At 40.2% G+C, this 14,857-nt stretch overlaps 1 protein-coding gene across 1 annotated transcript in view; it reads right to left on the bottom strand.

The window, feature by feature from the left end:
* LOC149429353 (netrin receptor UNC5A-like) overlaps positions 1-14,857 on the bottom strand; it is a 245,243-nt gene that overhangs the window by 180,916 nt on the left and 49,470 nt on the right. Inside the window, exon 2 of the mRNA XM_089666510.1 lies at positions 340-483. Coding sequence (XP_089522636.1) covers positions 340-483 — 144 coding nt within the window. The remainder of the gene's footprint in view (positions 1-339; positions 484-14,857) is intronic.

Raw genomic sequence — 14,857 nt, forward strand, 5'->3', positions numbered from 1 at the left:
GGAATACATACCATTTTGTATTGTTCCCTTTTGTAAAAATCACCCACTGCAACCAGCAAAAATGGAAAGTTACATCAGAAAAGCACAGCAAAGTGAAGATTTACGACAGGGGAAGACATTAAGAGACGCCTATGCCAAAATGATAAGTTGAACATCTCTTATAAAGACTGGTTTGGAGAAGTAGGACACATGGATAGTGAAATTGTGAAATAGTGAATAGCAAATACAGAGAAAACTGCTATAACATAACTAATAAACCTACTATAACAAATAATTCTAACTAAAACAATATACTGTACATGACTGTGATAGGATGAATTTAAAGGTGGGAATTCTTACATGCAATGCGAATAAATGCCTTCTGACTTTTCGAGGTACCAGAAGAGCTCCAGGCCACACAATGACACCAGTATTCCTCAAGTCCAAAGATCTTCTCCACCTGCTGCCTTGAGATCTCAATCCTCACTTCCATGACCGGCAAACCTAGAAAGATACAATGAATGTCAGTGGAAACTAACAGCATTCTGTATAACCATTTAAGGTTTAATGTATAGATACAATACACTGTTTTACTAAACTCTCTACTGTATTACATAGGTTATTGCACAGATAAGATCCTGAGTGCAGTAAGACAACAATCAGATTTTGATCAGCTATGATTTTTTTTTCTAAGTAGCTACTGTGAGCTATTTCTCATTAAACATCATTATTTCTTTACCCTGCGTTGCTATTTAAAGTATATCTGAAGCCACTGTTCTCTTTTCGTGTTGGAGTAGGAAAGGGTTGCTATTGTTCTTTATGTTTCTACTAGAGACATTCACAAATTCAGCCTCTGCTTGTTCTAGTGACCATTGTCACTTGGGCTGAAAGTGAGAGAAAATATAAAAGTTGTTAAAGAATGCATAGTGTTCCAACCGAATTGGAAGCGGAAAGCATTGTGTATGATACCTTTTAAAGGAACACAAATAGTATTTTAAGTCGTGTTGAAAGAGGTGAGCCATTTACTTGAAGAAGTGAAGGACACTGGATACTTTGATATCCTTTATGCAAAGAGAATTTTTGTACAAATTTATTTCACTAACTTAGATTTTTTGCACATATAGCACTTGATGGTGGACATTACGGAATTAGTTTTTGTTTATTTAGATTCAGGAATAATTTTGGACACATTGTTTGTGAACTGAGCTGCACAATATTTTGAAAGTGAATATTTTGTTGATACATTTTATATAGCATTATTTTAACACTTTTTCTTGTTTTAGATAGTTTAACACTTGATATTTTGAGTGCGGTCATACACATATTTGTTGCTTAAAATCTAAAAGTTATCAATTAAACAGGAACAGAGGGAGAATCTTCCAATGAGGGCACATTTTTTTGTGACAACATATTTAAAAAATGTTAACAAGGGTCTTAGTCCCTTTTCACATGATTGGGTCTGCCTGTGTTTTTCATGCTCCATTGCTCTCTGTGTCCATGTGTGCAGTTAGCCTCTGTGACTAAGCTCCCTATGAGCGATGTCATGTTTCACATGACTGTCATATGCCTTTAAGTGTTTTCTATATCTTGCTCCTCAGTAAGGCATTACAGCAAGCCTCATGGCATGGAGCAGAAACATGATCTTTTGACCTATTGAATGTTCATTGTTGTAAGATTCTCTCAGTTTATGGAATAAACTTCACAAGATCTACAAGATGTCATCTCATTGAGTCACTGACTGTGGACTCCAACTGAGGTTGAAGTTATCGCTATCTCATCACAACTGTAAGTTACAGAGATCACACTATCAATGCTTAGATTAGAGAGACAGAACAAATGGGGTGAAACGCTTCAGCGGGCATGGCCTGAGTGATGGCTGAAGCCATCTCACTACATCCTGTTTCTCTCTGACTGCTTCAAAACCTGCTAACAACTGTGTATACCATTTTCACCCACCAGCATCCGATCTGATACTGTCTGCTAAAAACAGAGGGATGGGGATCCGTTCCCCATCCAACTGGTGGATTGGATAGCAATAGGATGGAAACGGACAGGTGGTCTGTTTCCATCTGACAGCCCATAAAGGACAGCGGGCTGTGTCCGTGTACACTCTGCAACAGCAAAGCAGACACTGGTCTGTCATGCGTTTGCTCAGTGAGGATCACCTGGCAGATACCCTGCTGGGCAAGTGGATTCGCTGATGGGTCCATCCCACGTGAAAGGGGCCTTAATCATTCTATACTCTATCCAAATAAAAAATAAGTTTTGGGGTTCAATATACTTATGATTATGATCTATAGAAGGAAGCCAACATAAGAGACATTAAAAGAGAAGCACTGGTTTTGGAAAAAACAAACCTACATACTCACCTAGGAGGATGCAGTATCAATCCAATGCAGCATCTGTCTCCTGCTGCCTCTAAGACTATGAACTGAGTGATCAAAGATCGCTGATCACTTGGTTCTCTGATCACTGTCTATCACTGGCTCTCTGATCTGCCCCTCCAATGTTCACTGGAGTGCTGGGCTGTGGAGTTGCTGGTTCAGGCTCTCAGAGACGTGCCGAGAAGTTTTGCCAGCTGTCGCTCAGGCATCTGGGTGAATCCTGACATTAAAGTCAGGATCCCTCCAGAGTCTGGACTGGCGAAGTCAGCCAACAGCAGACTTTAGCCCATTGTTGGCTAAATCTGGGTCACACGAGTGCAGAATGAAGTGCACTCATGTGACCTACAGGAGAAGTAGAGACAACATTCTTTTTCTCTTCTTCTTTAGAAAGTGTTACAATAATGCAAATAACCATGAAGTTGAATATTGTGAAATCTAATAAGCCAGCTTAGTGCATAAACCCAATGATCATAGCATGTGGCTGTTATTGCAAAACTCGAAACGCAACCACCTAAACACTTATATGAGCTCCCAATCTAAGGCTAATCATATATTGCTCGATTTGTTAACCAATTCCAGCTGAATCAGCTGAAATTTGTGCTCAACTGTAACATCGAAGGAGCCAGGTAGAAAATTGTTGGCTATACAGGAACTGAATTCACTTTTTTGTATTCGCACAGCCACTATCGCTCCAGATGTCTGAATACAGTGGCCAGCAATGCAAATTCCCCCATCCACACTGTTTAGCATGAATTGAGGAATCAAGTGATTGGAGAATCTGCATAACACAATTTGTGCCATATCTTCTATTCTATGGAATAGTGTTCATTCTATACTAACTCTGTATTTTTGCCATTTATGGATCATTTTACACAGGGCCACAACCAGGGGGGGACAGCCCATATACATACAGAGGGGCTCAGAGGCGAACTGACATTTGGGCAATGCCTGGGGCGCCCATGAGAAGCTCCTGTGCAGGACTTCACTGTTCCTTCAGACAGATCGCTGCCCTGATTGGTGGACTGTGGTCTGTGAATGACAGCCCCCCCCCCCCCGCTGCCTCAGCCACAGCATTCATCCTTACACAGTGGGTAGAAGGTAGTAGACAGAAGGCACAGCATGTCTGGATAGAGGGTGGGAGCTGACAAACTTTACAAGTTAATAGGCAGGTGATTAATTACAGGGCAGTCTTAGCAACCAATCACCTGCCTGTTAACATGAAAAGTTGGGCAGCTCCTGCCCTCTGTCTGGACAAACCATGCCTTCTGCCTACTACCTTCTACCCACTGTGTAAGGTAGGATTAGTAACCTTAGAGGAGGGTTGTGATTGGCAGGGAGAGATCTGATGTAAGGGGACTAGGGTGCAAGGAAGGGGGGGCTGTGAAGGCGATGGAGGTGCAAGTAAAGGGGGACTGTGAAGGGGATGGAGGTGCAAGGAAGGGGATGGAGATGCAAAGAAGGGGGGCTGTGAAGGGGACTGAAGTGCAAGGAAGCAGAGCTGTGAAGGGGACATAGGTGCAAGGCAGGGGGACTGTGAAGGGGACTGGGGTGCAAGGAATAAGGGCAGTAAAGGAGACTGGGCTGCAAGGCAGGAGGGTTGTAAAGGAGACTGGGGTGCAAGGAAGGGGGGCTGTATGGGGGACTGGGGTGCAAGGAAGGAGGGCTGTGAAGGGGACTGGGATGCAAAGAAAGGGGGATGTGAAGGAAAAGAGGTGCAAGGAAGGGGGGATTTAAAGGTGCCTGGATTGCAAGGAGGGGGGCTGTAAAGGGGACTGGGGTGCATAAAAGGGGGGCTATGAAGGAGACAGAGGTGCAAAGAAGGGGAGCTATAAAGGGCAGTGGAGTGCAAGGAGGCTGCGGTGAAGGAGACTGGAATGCAAGGAAGGTGGGGCTGTGAAGAAGACTGTGGTGCAAGGAAGGGGTGCTGTGAAGAAGACTTGGGTGCAAGGAAGAGTGGGGGGGCTGTGAAGTAGATGGAGGCGCAAGGAAAAGGGGGCTGTGAAGGGGATGGAGGTGCAAGGAAGGGGAAGCTGTAAAGGGGACTAGAGTGCAAGGAGGTGGCTGTGAAAGGAACTGGGGTGCAAGGAAGGGGGGGCTGTGAAGAAGACTGGGTGCAAGGAATAGGGGGGCTGTGAAGGGGACTGAGGTGCATAGAAGGAGGGCTGTGAAGGGGACTGGGGGGCAAAGAAGGGGGGCTGTGAAAGGGACAGAGATGTAAGGAAGAGGGGGACTGTAAAGAGGATGCAAGGTGCAAGGTAGGGTGGGTTGTCAAATGGAATGGAGCGCAAGGAGGGGGGCTCTGAAGGGGACTGAGGTGCAAGGAAGGGGGCTGTGAAGGGACTTTGGATGCAATGAAGGTGGGGCTGTGAAGGGGATTGGGGTGCAAAGAAGGAAGGGCTGTGAAGGGTACTGGGGAACAAGAAGGGGGACTGTAAAGGGGACTGGAATGCAAGGAAGGAGGGTTGTAAAGAAGACTGGGGTGCAAGAAGGAGGGGGCTCTGATGGGGACTGGGGTTCAAGGGGGGGGGGGGCTATAAAGGGGACTGGAGTGCATGGAAGGTGAGGCTGTAAAGGGAATGAATGAATGAATATATGGAGATTTCTCTGCTGGCTTAGGCCGTCTCTTTGATGGATTTGGGATGGCTCTTTGCTCAATATATGAGGATGTCTTTTTGCTGGATCGGGCTGTCTCTTTGCTGAAATGGGCTGCCTCTTTGATGAATATATGAGGATGTCTCTTTGCTAAATGTATGGAATGTCTCTTTGCTGACTATATGGGGATGTCTGTTTTCTGGATTGGGCTGTCTCTTTGCTGTATACAAGGGCCTGTCTCTTTGCTGAATTGGGTTGTCTCTTTGAAAAGGTAGCGCAGTTAATTTTAGTGTAGAGTCCTGCTCAAAAGAGTCTACCTTGTCATTGCTGCAGGCTTCATTTATTTTTTTCCAAAATATAATTCAAATGTACAAGACTCTCACAATCCAAATCTTAAAGACTAGTGTATCCTTTTGGAACCAATGTTACCAACAAAAAGTGGACTTTATCAGGCACAACACAAGGTAACCCATAAAATGTAATATTTTGATTTTCACAAGATTAAAAAATGTACAGAGTAAAAACAATTGCAACATAAATGTCTAATATTGGTCTACACCCAAACATGAGAAGGAGACTGGAACTAGGCCTAACAATATTAATATTGTGATAGTAACATGCAGTGTATATAGAATTATGATAGTATAGTAATGACCTTAGTTCTGTGAACATTTTCTTGCTTCATCAGAACTATTTTAGGTAGGTGTTGCCATACACTGATCAAGACATTTATAAACAATGGATGATTAAAAGGTCTCTAGGGTGAATATAGGGGCACACAAGGAAGGAAAGATGCCCAAAAGAGCAAATCCTGGACATTGGATAAGGCGGAAAAACATCATGTCACTACAGATCACATAGATCCCACCCATATATATATATATTAGACATGAGGTATCCCCCAGCTTATGGAATATAGCTGCGGCTTAGAAGAGTTTAACCGACATCCTACATCAGCTTTGCATCCATTCAATATATATATATATATATATATATATATATATATATATATATATACACCGATTTAGGACTAGTATTCATTAGGATCCACTTCCACTATATTGGTCAGTGTATATAGGTACCCACTTCTAAAACCATGGGAATTTGCTGTGCATGGGATTTCCTACTGAAGTAACTTGGGGATATTGTCTTCTTAATAGTATAGACATAGGCCTATGTCAAATGGGGGTAGGTGTACGGTTCAGCCAAAAGTCTTCAACAGGTCCAGTATGTTGCCAGGGCATCCGGGCTGACTCAGCCAGAGGGAATGTTTGTGGTCAGGCCTGGGGGGGAGGCCTAAAGCTGTGTAAGGGGCCCCAAAATTTCTGATGGCTGTCCTGATTTTATACCATTTATGGGCACACTTACATAATTGCCAACAATCCTGGATTTCCTAGGAATGTTCTGAATTCCAGCAACGATAGCCAGTAAGTATGCAAGTACTGAACTTTCAAAAGAAAGGCTCTTGCCAGAATGCATGCATGTACATTTTCACGGCTTTACATACACTGTGGGGGAGATTTACTAAAACTGGAGTGTGCAAAAGCTGGTGCAGTTCTGCATAGAAACCAAACAGCTTCCAGGTTTAATTGTAAAAGCTTATTTGAACAAGCTGATGTTAGAAGTTGGCTATGATGTACAGCTGCACCAGATTCCGAGTGCTTCATTTTAAGTAAATTCCCCCCTGTATGTCTACCTTTGCAAAATCCTTGTGAACAGAAGTAAAAAATGTCAGGTCATAAATGCACTCTGGTATGAACAGAATTTGTTTGAAAATGGAAAGGGTCATGATGGAAAATTCTGCTTCAAGATGGCAGATGACTGAACTCTGGGCCGCCACACTCCGATGTCTGAAAGAATAAAAGGAGAACTGTCTAGTTGCCATGGGGACATGCAATGTTTTTTCTGACACATATGGGATGATGCCCTTTGTTATCTGATGGCTATAAAATTTGTAGTACTAATGCATACACGTTCACATAAGCAAACCCATAAGTAGTTATCCTTTTGCATTTGTTTTAGTTATTAATGGTTTAAAATCCAGATCTGCAAAACAAAATTATAAAAGGAATTGGTGGCAGGTAAGGTGTGCTCTACTATAAGAAGTATTAGATTTAAACCAAATTATTTTATGAAAAGGAAACAAGAAAATAGAGAGAGGAGGATTACAGTAGGAGCAGCATAAATAAAATAAATCTCATGAATTTAAAGCATAGTGTGGAAAAGTATAACCTGCAAAATCATGGTAATTGAATAAATATTCTTTGATCTTGCATAGCATTGTAGACTAGGTTCTCTGCACAGTTTGCCACCATCTTTGCAGCTCAGTCACATCTTGTGAACTTTGCTGAAGGAAAAGTAAAAAGTGTAAAATGTATTTTCTTTACTATACAACAAAACAGTGCAATAACCCATAACTGGAAACAATGTTCAATGTATTCATTTATTCTAAGAAGCAGAACCTGATCTGTGTAGTGTATAATATAGAATAGTATAGTGCCCATGATGCCTAACCTGTGACCTGGGGGTCTATATGCAGTTGTTTGCCAGTTATTGTGCAGTCCTTGGGGTTTCCTTTAAACTATACAATGCAGTTGCCTTTAATAAATCTACCCCTTTATGTTAGAAATAATTACACTATTGTACCAACTGATATTGCCAGGTGTCACAGAGAGCGGTCCCTGGAGGGCCCCATCATAATTGTGCTATGGATTGCAGTTACACCCCTGATGGACACATTAATAAACTTTCTCTCCATGACAGCCAGCAGGCAATATTTTGCACAGCAATTCAGGAATCCAGACAACTGTGATTTGTGAACTTTGTCATTCACTGCAGGCTGGGCAATTTCTGTAAGGATATACTATATATTCAGGCAAATCAAACAGTTTGCAATTTCTTGATTTGCCTGATTTGCAAATTGGTTTTGACTGTTCTCTGGGCATTTTAATTTTTTTATTCATGGGCCTAATAATGTGTTTTAAAGTTCTTACTAGCCTGTTTGTAATGCAAACTTTTATAAGCAATAGATAGAGAGAAGGATTGCCTCGTATTTAAGAAAATGATGATGTGTTCAAACTTTTTCATGGAATAATAATTGTTCTGATACTCATGTTTCCGTAAAATAGTCCCCATGACTGCATTACCATAGCTGTGCAATGTGGGAGTGTTTTTGCTTCTCTATCCATTACATGCTGTTTTGAAATTTAGTTTTTTGCTCTGATGGCTTCCCAGGATTATTTGTGGGTACAGCTGTGCAGACTTAGCATTTTAATTCATTATCCTATATTACCCTGGAAAGGCAGACAGAAATAAAAGGTTTTAAGATGTTCAAAGCCTAGTGCAGGAGCATCATTGCTGTTATTTTGGAACTTTCCCAAGAGCAAGTTAGGCGTTAAGTGTCATTCTAGGGTAAATCATAGGACTTTAAATTACTAATGAGTGAATAGAAGTGAAATGAACACAGCATCTAATCATCTACAAGGAAATTAAAAAATACAATTTCTCTTGCACATGACTGTATGCCTGAAATGAACACAGGTTAACTTGACTACTGAAAAAAATAGGCATAAATCTTTGCATTATATCAGTAGTCTTGCCCAATAAAAACTCAGAAATTATTGCAGAAAAAAAAAGGCAAGGCCATAGCTTTATTGAAGTGTTTCAATATGAACATCGGAATAACATTTCAAACCATGAAGCTGGGGCCAATCACAAGTATGCTGTAATCACTTTAAGTACTTAAACTGTAGCTTAAAGTGTATATAACCCCCCCTGTATCTAAAAAAAAAGGTTTGCAGTTTACCATACCAAAGATTTGGTGGCTGCATTATTTTTTCAGGCTTCTTTCCCTTTCACCTGATAATCCTGCAAATAACACATTTCATGTCTTTTGTGTCTGCCATACACTTCTCAGTGGTATCTATGAAAGAGGCCATGGTTGTCACCCAGGCTGCACTTCAAAAATGTCTGTTCTGTTTATCTCCATTACGTGGTGAATTCATAGGACTAGCAGTTTACAAAAGAGAAATAACATTGTTAATGCCATCTTTTCAGCTCACAGGAAGTGACAAGGACACTGCATTTTTGGAAAGATTGAAAGGTATTTTCTGTGTTGCTAAAATGTTCTTAGCCTAAACAATGAAAGCCTATTCAACAACCACATCTAAGGATTTGTAAGCTACAATATATTACATATTTGTTTTAGGGGTTTAGATGCACTTTACCCCTTGCTGACCTCTCATAGCAATTTTACTGTGGGGCGGGCGGCACGCACAGGTACAATCACATACATGTACTGGTTTACGAGCGTGATCTCCCCGTCTTGCGAAAGCTGCGTCCACAGTGAATTGCAGCTCCAGGGAGATGGACCAGTTTGAGTGGCCTGGAGATCACAATGTTCACAATGTCAACAAAGTTCTTATGAATGAATCTCATTCTTAACAGCTCTACTTGCTATACCAGTAAGCTGTGATTGGCCCACAGCTATCACATGGTACCTGGGCTAGTCACAACATCCTGTACCATGTGATTACCTGTAGCCAATCACAGATCACTAGTAATCACAACTGTTATAAATGAAACTCCTTCATGACAGTTCAATGAATTGCTGTTACAATGGTCGTTATTATAACAGAAATCAAAGTGTAAAAAAAAACACTCCCAGACAGTACTACTTTTTGAGGTAGATGAGTTCCACATTTTTACTGCTCTAACAATAAAGAACCCTTTCCTTAATTTTAAGGATAGCAGCTATCACAGTTATTGGAGTCACTTTTTATATATTTGTACATTGTAATTATGTTATCTCTTAAGTGCCTCTTCTCCAGAATGAATAATGGTTATATATGTAATCGATCCTCATAGTTGAGGTCCTTCATCCCCCTTATTAATCTTGTTGCTGAACTCTTTCTAATTCAACAACGTCTTTCCTTAGAGCAACATTGTGACCAACACTGAACTGCATATTCAAGATGAAGATAAACCAGTGTTTTTTAAAGAGGTAAAATTGTTGATTTATAAATAATAAAAGTGCTCATGTGCTAATGGATGTGCCACAATCAATAAAACAAATGAACCTTTTGCAGCAGTCCTCTACTTGTTTTCAAATGTCACAATGAAATTGTAATAGAAAAAACGAATGTTCCGCGCATAATCAAAAACATGTGCATATGTCCAACATATCATAAACCAATCCCAAATTAGTGAAACAAGTGCATATGCTTGTGCTCAGCTTATTTTCTATATCTTGATTTAATGAATCATCTCCAAAATGTGCTCCATTGTGCTTGAAAAAAGTGCCCCACATAGACTGACACTCCCCCCTATCCAATGACCATCTATCTCTAGAATGGTCCTTCACGCTTTAGGGACATTCCCAAGGGTCTGGTTGTCGCCATATCTTGAGCCTGTGACCATCTATCCCCAGATTGGTCCGTATTGATTTGCGGGACAATTTCCAAAGGGCCAGTTGTCTCCACACCCCCTCAAGTTGTGGAAAAGTATATCGCCACATACAAAGGAAAAAGAGGGGACAACCCATAGTGTAAAACTGTATGGTATATTTATTGGGGGTAAATTATAAAAAAATACACTCACAAGAGAAGTGGACACAGCCGGTGACAGATCGTGCCGCTTCGTGGACACAGCAGCCACGTGAGCGGCACCAACGTCATATGATGCACACTCAGAAAGAGGAGTGTTTTGGCCATCAATCTGCTATAGGATGGGCAGGAAGGTGTTAAAAAAAGTACATTATTTATCTGTAATGAAGTATATCCCATGATGTGCAGGCTGCTGGATTCTGTAAAAATCAATACTGCACGGCTGCCCTGTCCTTTTCTGGGGGGTAATAACTTCGGGTCTTCACAAAAGATGATGGGATGCCTTCCTCTGGATCAACTGTGGGTATAGGATTATAACTTTTTTTTTTTTAATGGTTGAACTGGATGCACTTTTGTCTTTTTTCAGCCAGACTAACTATGTAACTTAATAGAAGAGAAGGCAGGAGGGGTCATATTGGATCTTTAGTGCAGCTGAGCCCAGGGACCCAACGCTGTTAACCCTCATAGTGCCAGAAATTCAGCAGCAGGAAGAGGATAGGACAACCCTGCACGAAAGATTTTTTACAGAACCCAGCAGCCTGCACCTCAAGGGGCAAACTTCATCTTAGGTAAGTAATGTTAATAAAGCTGTAGAAAAAAAAAAGATTTTAAGCTAAACTTCAGCTATAGTATTTTTATTAACATCAAAAGACATTTTGTATAAAGTTTTTATTGTAGGTACATTTTATCTACTATGTTACTGGAGACAACATTGTCTCGAATTCTTTTGCTTTTACCTGGCCTGAAATGTATATTAATATAAAAAACTAGGTTATACTAAGCAATGCATAGAACGTTATTACAGTGTAAAATACTTCACGCTGTGCAGAAACTTTTAAATATGGATGTTTGAATGCTTTGCTTCACACAAACTTGTGCTATAACGTGTGGATTGAAAAAACATCGAAGCTGTAAAGTTTTTAAATAAAATGTGACGTGGCAGAATATCAATATAGACTGATGTTCTTGTATGTCATGGGTAGTGTTCTAGAACCCCAGGGGGACCATCTGCATTAACTTAAAGGTATACTATCCTAGTGTGTGTGTATAATTTCATACATAGCTAAAGGTTACAGACCATTGCTCTGTCTACTATAGTAATCTGTCTCATTGTCCCTGCACTGTACTGTGTAGTTCACCAATTCTCAACCAGGATTCCTCCAGAGTTTGCTAGGAGTTCCTTGATCTGTGACTGATTGACCTCCCACTTGATGGCACCTTATATTTCTATGGTTATTGCCACTTTACAGAGCCAATGGCATGACACCAATAGTTGTTAGCTGTCAGGTGGCATTATGACCACCAATGTGAGAGGCATTCTTCCCACTGTTCCCTAATTACCTGATTTTAGCAGGGGTTCCTGTGAGAACCAAAAATAACTTCAAGGGATACTCTGGAGTAAAAAAGTTGGGAAAGGCTGTTGTAGAAACTGTTCATGCGCTCTGAGACCACACAAGTAGTACCACACTGCTAGTAGACTAAGGCTAGCCATACACTATACAATTTTATGTCCAATTTCTGCCCAATTTCCTTGAGATTTACCTTCAACTATGTAGTGCAAGAGCCTGCCTAATTGCACACAATTGAAAGTGTTGTTTAGGTTTGACCCCCTATTATATGGTTTTTTGTCAATCTAAACCAAAAATCTCAAGAAAATTGTATAATGTATGGCCAGCCTTAAGGGACATTTTAAAAATAAATTGCAAGAATTGCAGTGCTATAATAAATAAAGAAACAAGAAGTTCCAAAATTCATGTATATACACACCCCTCTACTCTTATGTATAAAGTGCTAAGTGCTTAAAGTGTTACTAAACCCAGGACCCTGCATTCACTATATCTGGTCTTCCACAGTACACACAACATGGAAATGTACTTATTTTAGTAAATATGAACTGCTAAATACCTTTTCTCACCAGCAGCCAAAGCAGCCTTGTGACTTATTTCAGTGTCTAGTCGAGCACTGGCTAAAGCTTGTAGGAGGAGTTTTCATTTTGCTCTAGGAGGATGGAGAACCCCTGACCTCTGTCTGGATAGTGCTGATTGGCCCTGTGCTGATCACATGCACTCTCCCAAGAAAAAAAAACAACAACTCTCTAGCAATACACACCAAACTGAGCATGTGCAGAGTGACTCCACATGATATGTCTTATAAGCAGATAAGAGGGAGACAATGGACGAAGGGGAGGATCGGAAAAGTGAGGATCAAACAGAGCTTAACCCCTTATGTTCCACAGTGAGTATAACAAGCATGCTTTACTACATATAAAGACTGATTTTACTTTATTAACGCTTTAAATCACAAATATATATATATATATATATATATATATATATATGTATATTTATATATATATAACAAGTGCAAATACAGAAAAAAGTACATACATATGCCCAATGCGAAAAAGTGCTCTTTGGAATAGCACAGGTTTAATCACGAAATTAGTGGACATTTTATCTACTTGTCTTATCATTGGTTTTAAGTGTACTGATGCAGAGTGAAGCTGGTCATAAACTATATGATATTCAGCAGTTTCCTGATGATCCAGCCAAAATTCACTCAGTGGGTGGTCCTGTCAACAACCTCCTGCCTGACATCCCTCAATTGAAAAATTGAAGGAGCTGGGCAGAAAATTAAAATGTTGGTATTTTGACAGCTGGCAGAGCTGTCACATTGAACAGGCACAGTGAGAGAATAGTCAATTCTCACTGTTAGCATGGATGGAGAAATCAATTATTTGTATCAGTGTATGGCCAGCTTGAGCCTCTCCGCTTCCAGCCTAGCTTGGCTTTTGTAGCTAAGACATCAAGTGAGTATGATACTAAAGCTAACTACTTCAATGGGTAGAAGAGGGTCAGCACAAGTCAGGTTGTCTAGGGAGGAAAGAAGTAAAAATCCAGGTTTTGGAGTACCCACATGAGATCCAAATTTTTGGAATTCTTCCACCATAAACGTTAATGATTTTTAAAAAAAAAATCAATCAACCTACTTCCTCTTAGCCCAGGTAATTGTGGACCTGCTTCATGTGACTGGACAGTGAAAGGAGAAGCAGCACTGTGATGAGCTCATCTCTCTGTCACTCTGCTCTATCTTCCTACCAGCATACTTGTCAGCCCATGAATTGATTTGATGATTGCAGTACTTCTTCCTCTCGCACGCCAGCTCTGCTCTACAGGGAATGCAAGAAGCTGATACAAAGTCAAATCCAGTTACTTACACTGGTTGCATTTGATAATGTATTTATTGATGTATTAATGATTACAAATCTGAATTATTTTGTGTCTTTTACATGTGCCTAGAGTTCAGCTTTAAAGCAAAAGTTTGTGTCAAACAAATAATGGCGGTTAAAAGCATTTATATTAAAAATTTCCTTGAAGTTAACATATTTTATTTTACACATTAACATTTTCTTTGTTGCCTAGTATAACCTTTTTTTTAACATCATTAAGCATTTTAGGCCAAGCAGAAGGTGAACAAGAGACCGTACTGTTCTCCAGTGGAAGTAGCAGACAACAATCACTATGATAACGGCTTTATAGGAAAATATGCAGCTTAGATATAAAAGATATAGATCACTTTAGATGTTAAAATTTATCTCTAGCAAAACTTTTTTTTTTCTTCAGTCTTAGATATAGGAGACCATTAGAAATAAAGTCTTTAAAAAAAAAAGATTTGGCTACAGACACGCTTTAAACATTCTCTTCAAATAGAGGTTGCATACAACAAGGCAAATAATATTTAAGAAAAACAGAATCTTATTCTTTTTTTGCAAAGCATTTTCACATCCAATTTATCATCCCTATGAAGTAAACTGTATTCCTAGTCTTAATATCTATGTGTTAAAAGAGAAATAATAGATGGTGAAACGTCACAAATTCCATGCTGAGTTTGTTAGTTAAAAAACGCTGTGTGAGTTTTGCCACTCTTTGATTTCACATAGGCAACTGAAAATGCATGTACTCAGCTGAAGCTAAGAGCTGCTTGTTTTTAATTGGCAAATACTATTTTAAGGCACAGCATCTTAAAAGAAAAGAGAGGTTAATAATACTTAGGGTTGCAGTATTAACACTGTCTGCGGTACTTGCGTGGTATGGATACAGAGTAAAAACGAGTCTTTAAAGAAAACCTCCCAATTAGATAAATATATATCAGTTTTGATGTTTGGAGCACAGTTGCTTTACTAAAGGACATGCAAGTATGGTGGTGCATCAGTTGTGAACAGGGGCGGACTGACCATTCGAACACTCGGGCACTGCCCGAGGGCCGAGGGTCAGTAGGGGGCCCCAAAAAATGCCTCTG

Source organism: Staurois parvus, unplaced genomic scaffold, assembly GCF_062004578.1.
Source record: "Staurois parvus isolate SC_StPar_1 unplaced genomic scaffold, SC_StPar_1.0 ptg002748l, whole genome shotgun sequence".
In the NCBI taxonomy this organism is placed as follows: Eukaryota; Metazoa; Chordata; class Amphibia; order Anura; family Ranidae; genus Staurois; species Staurois parvus.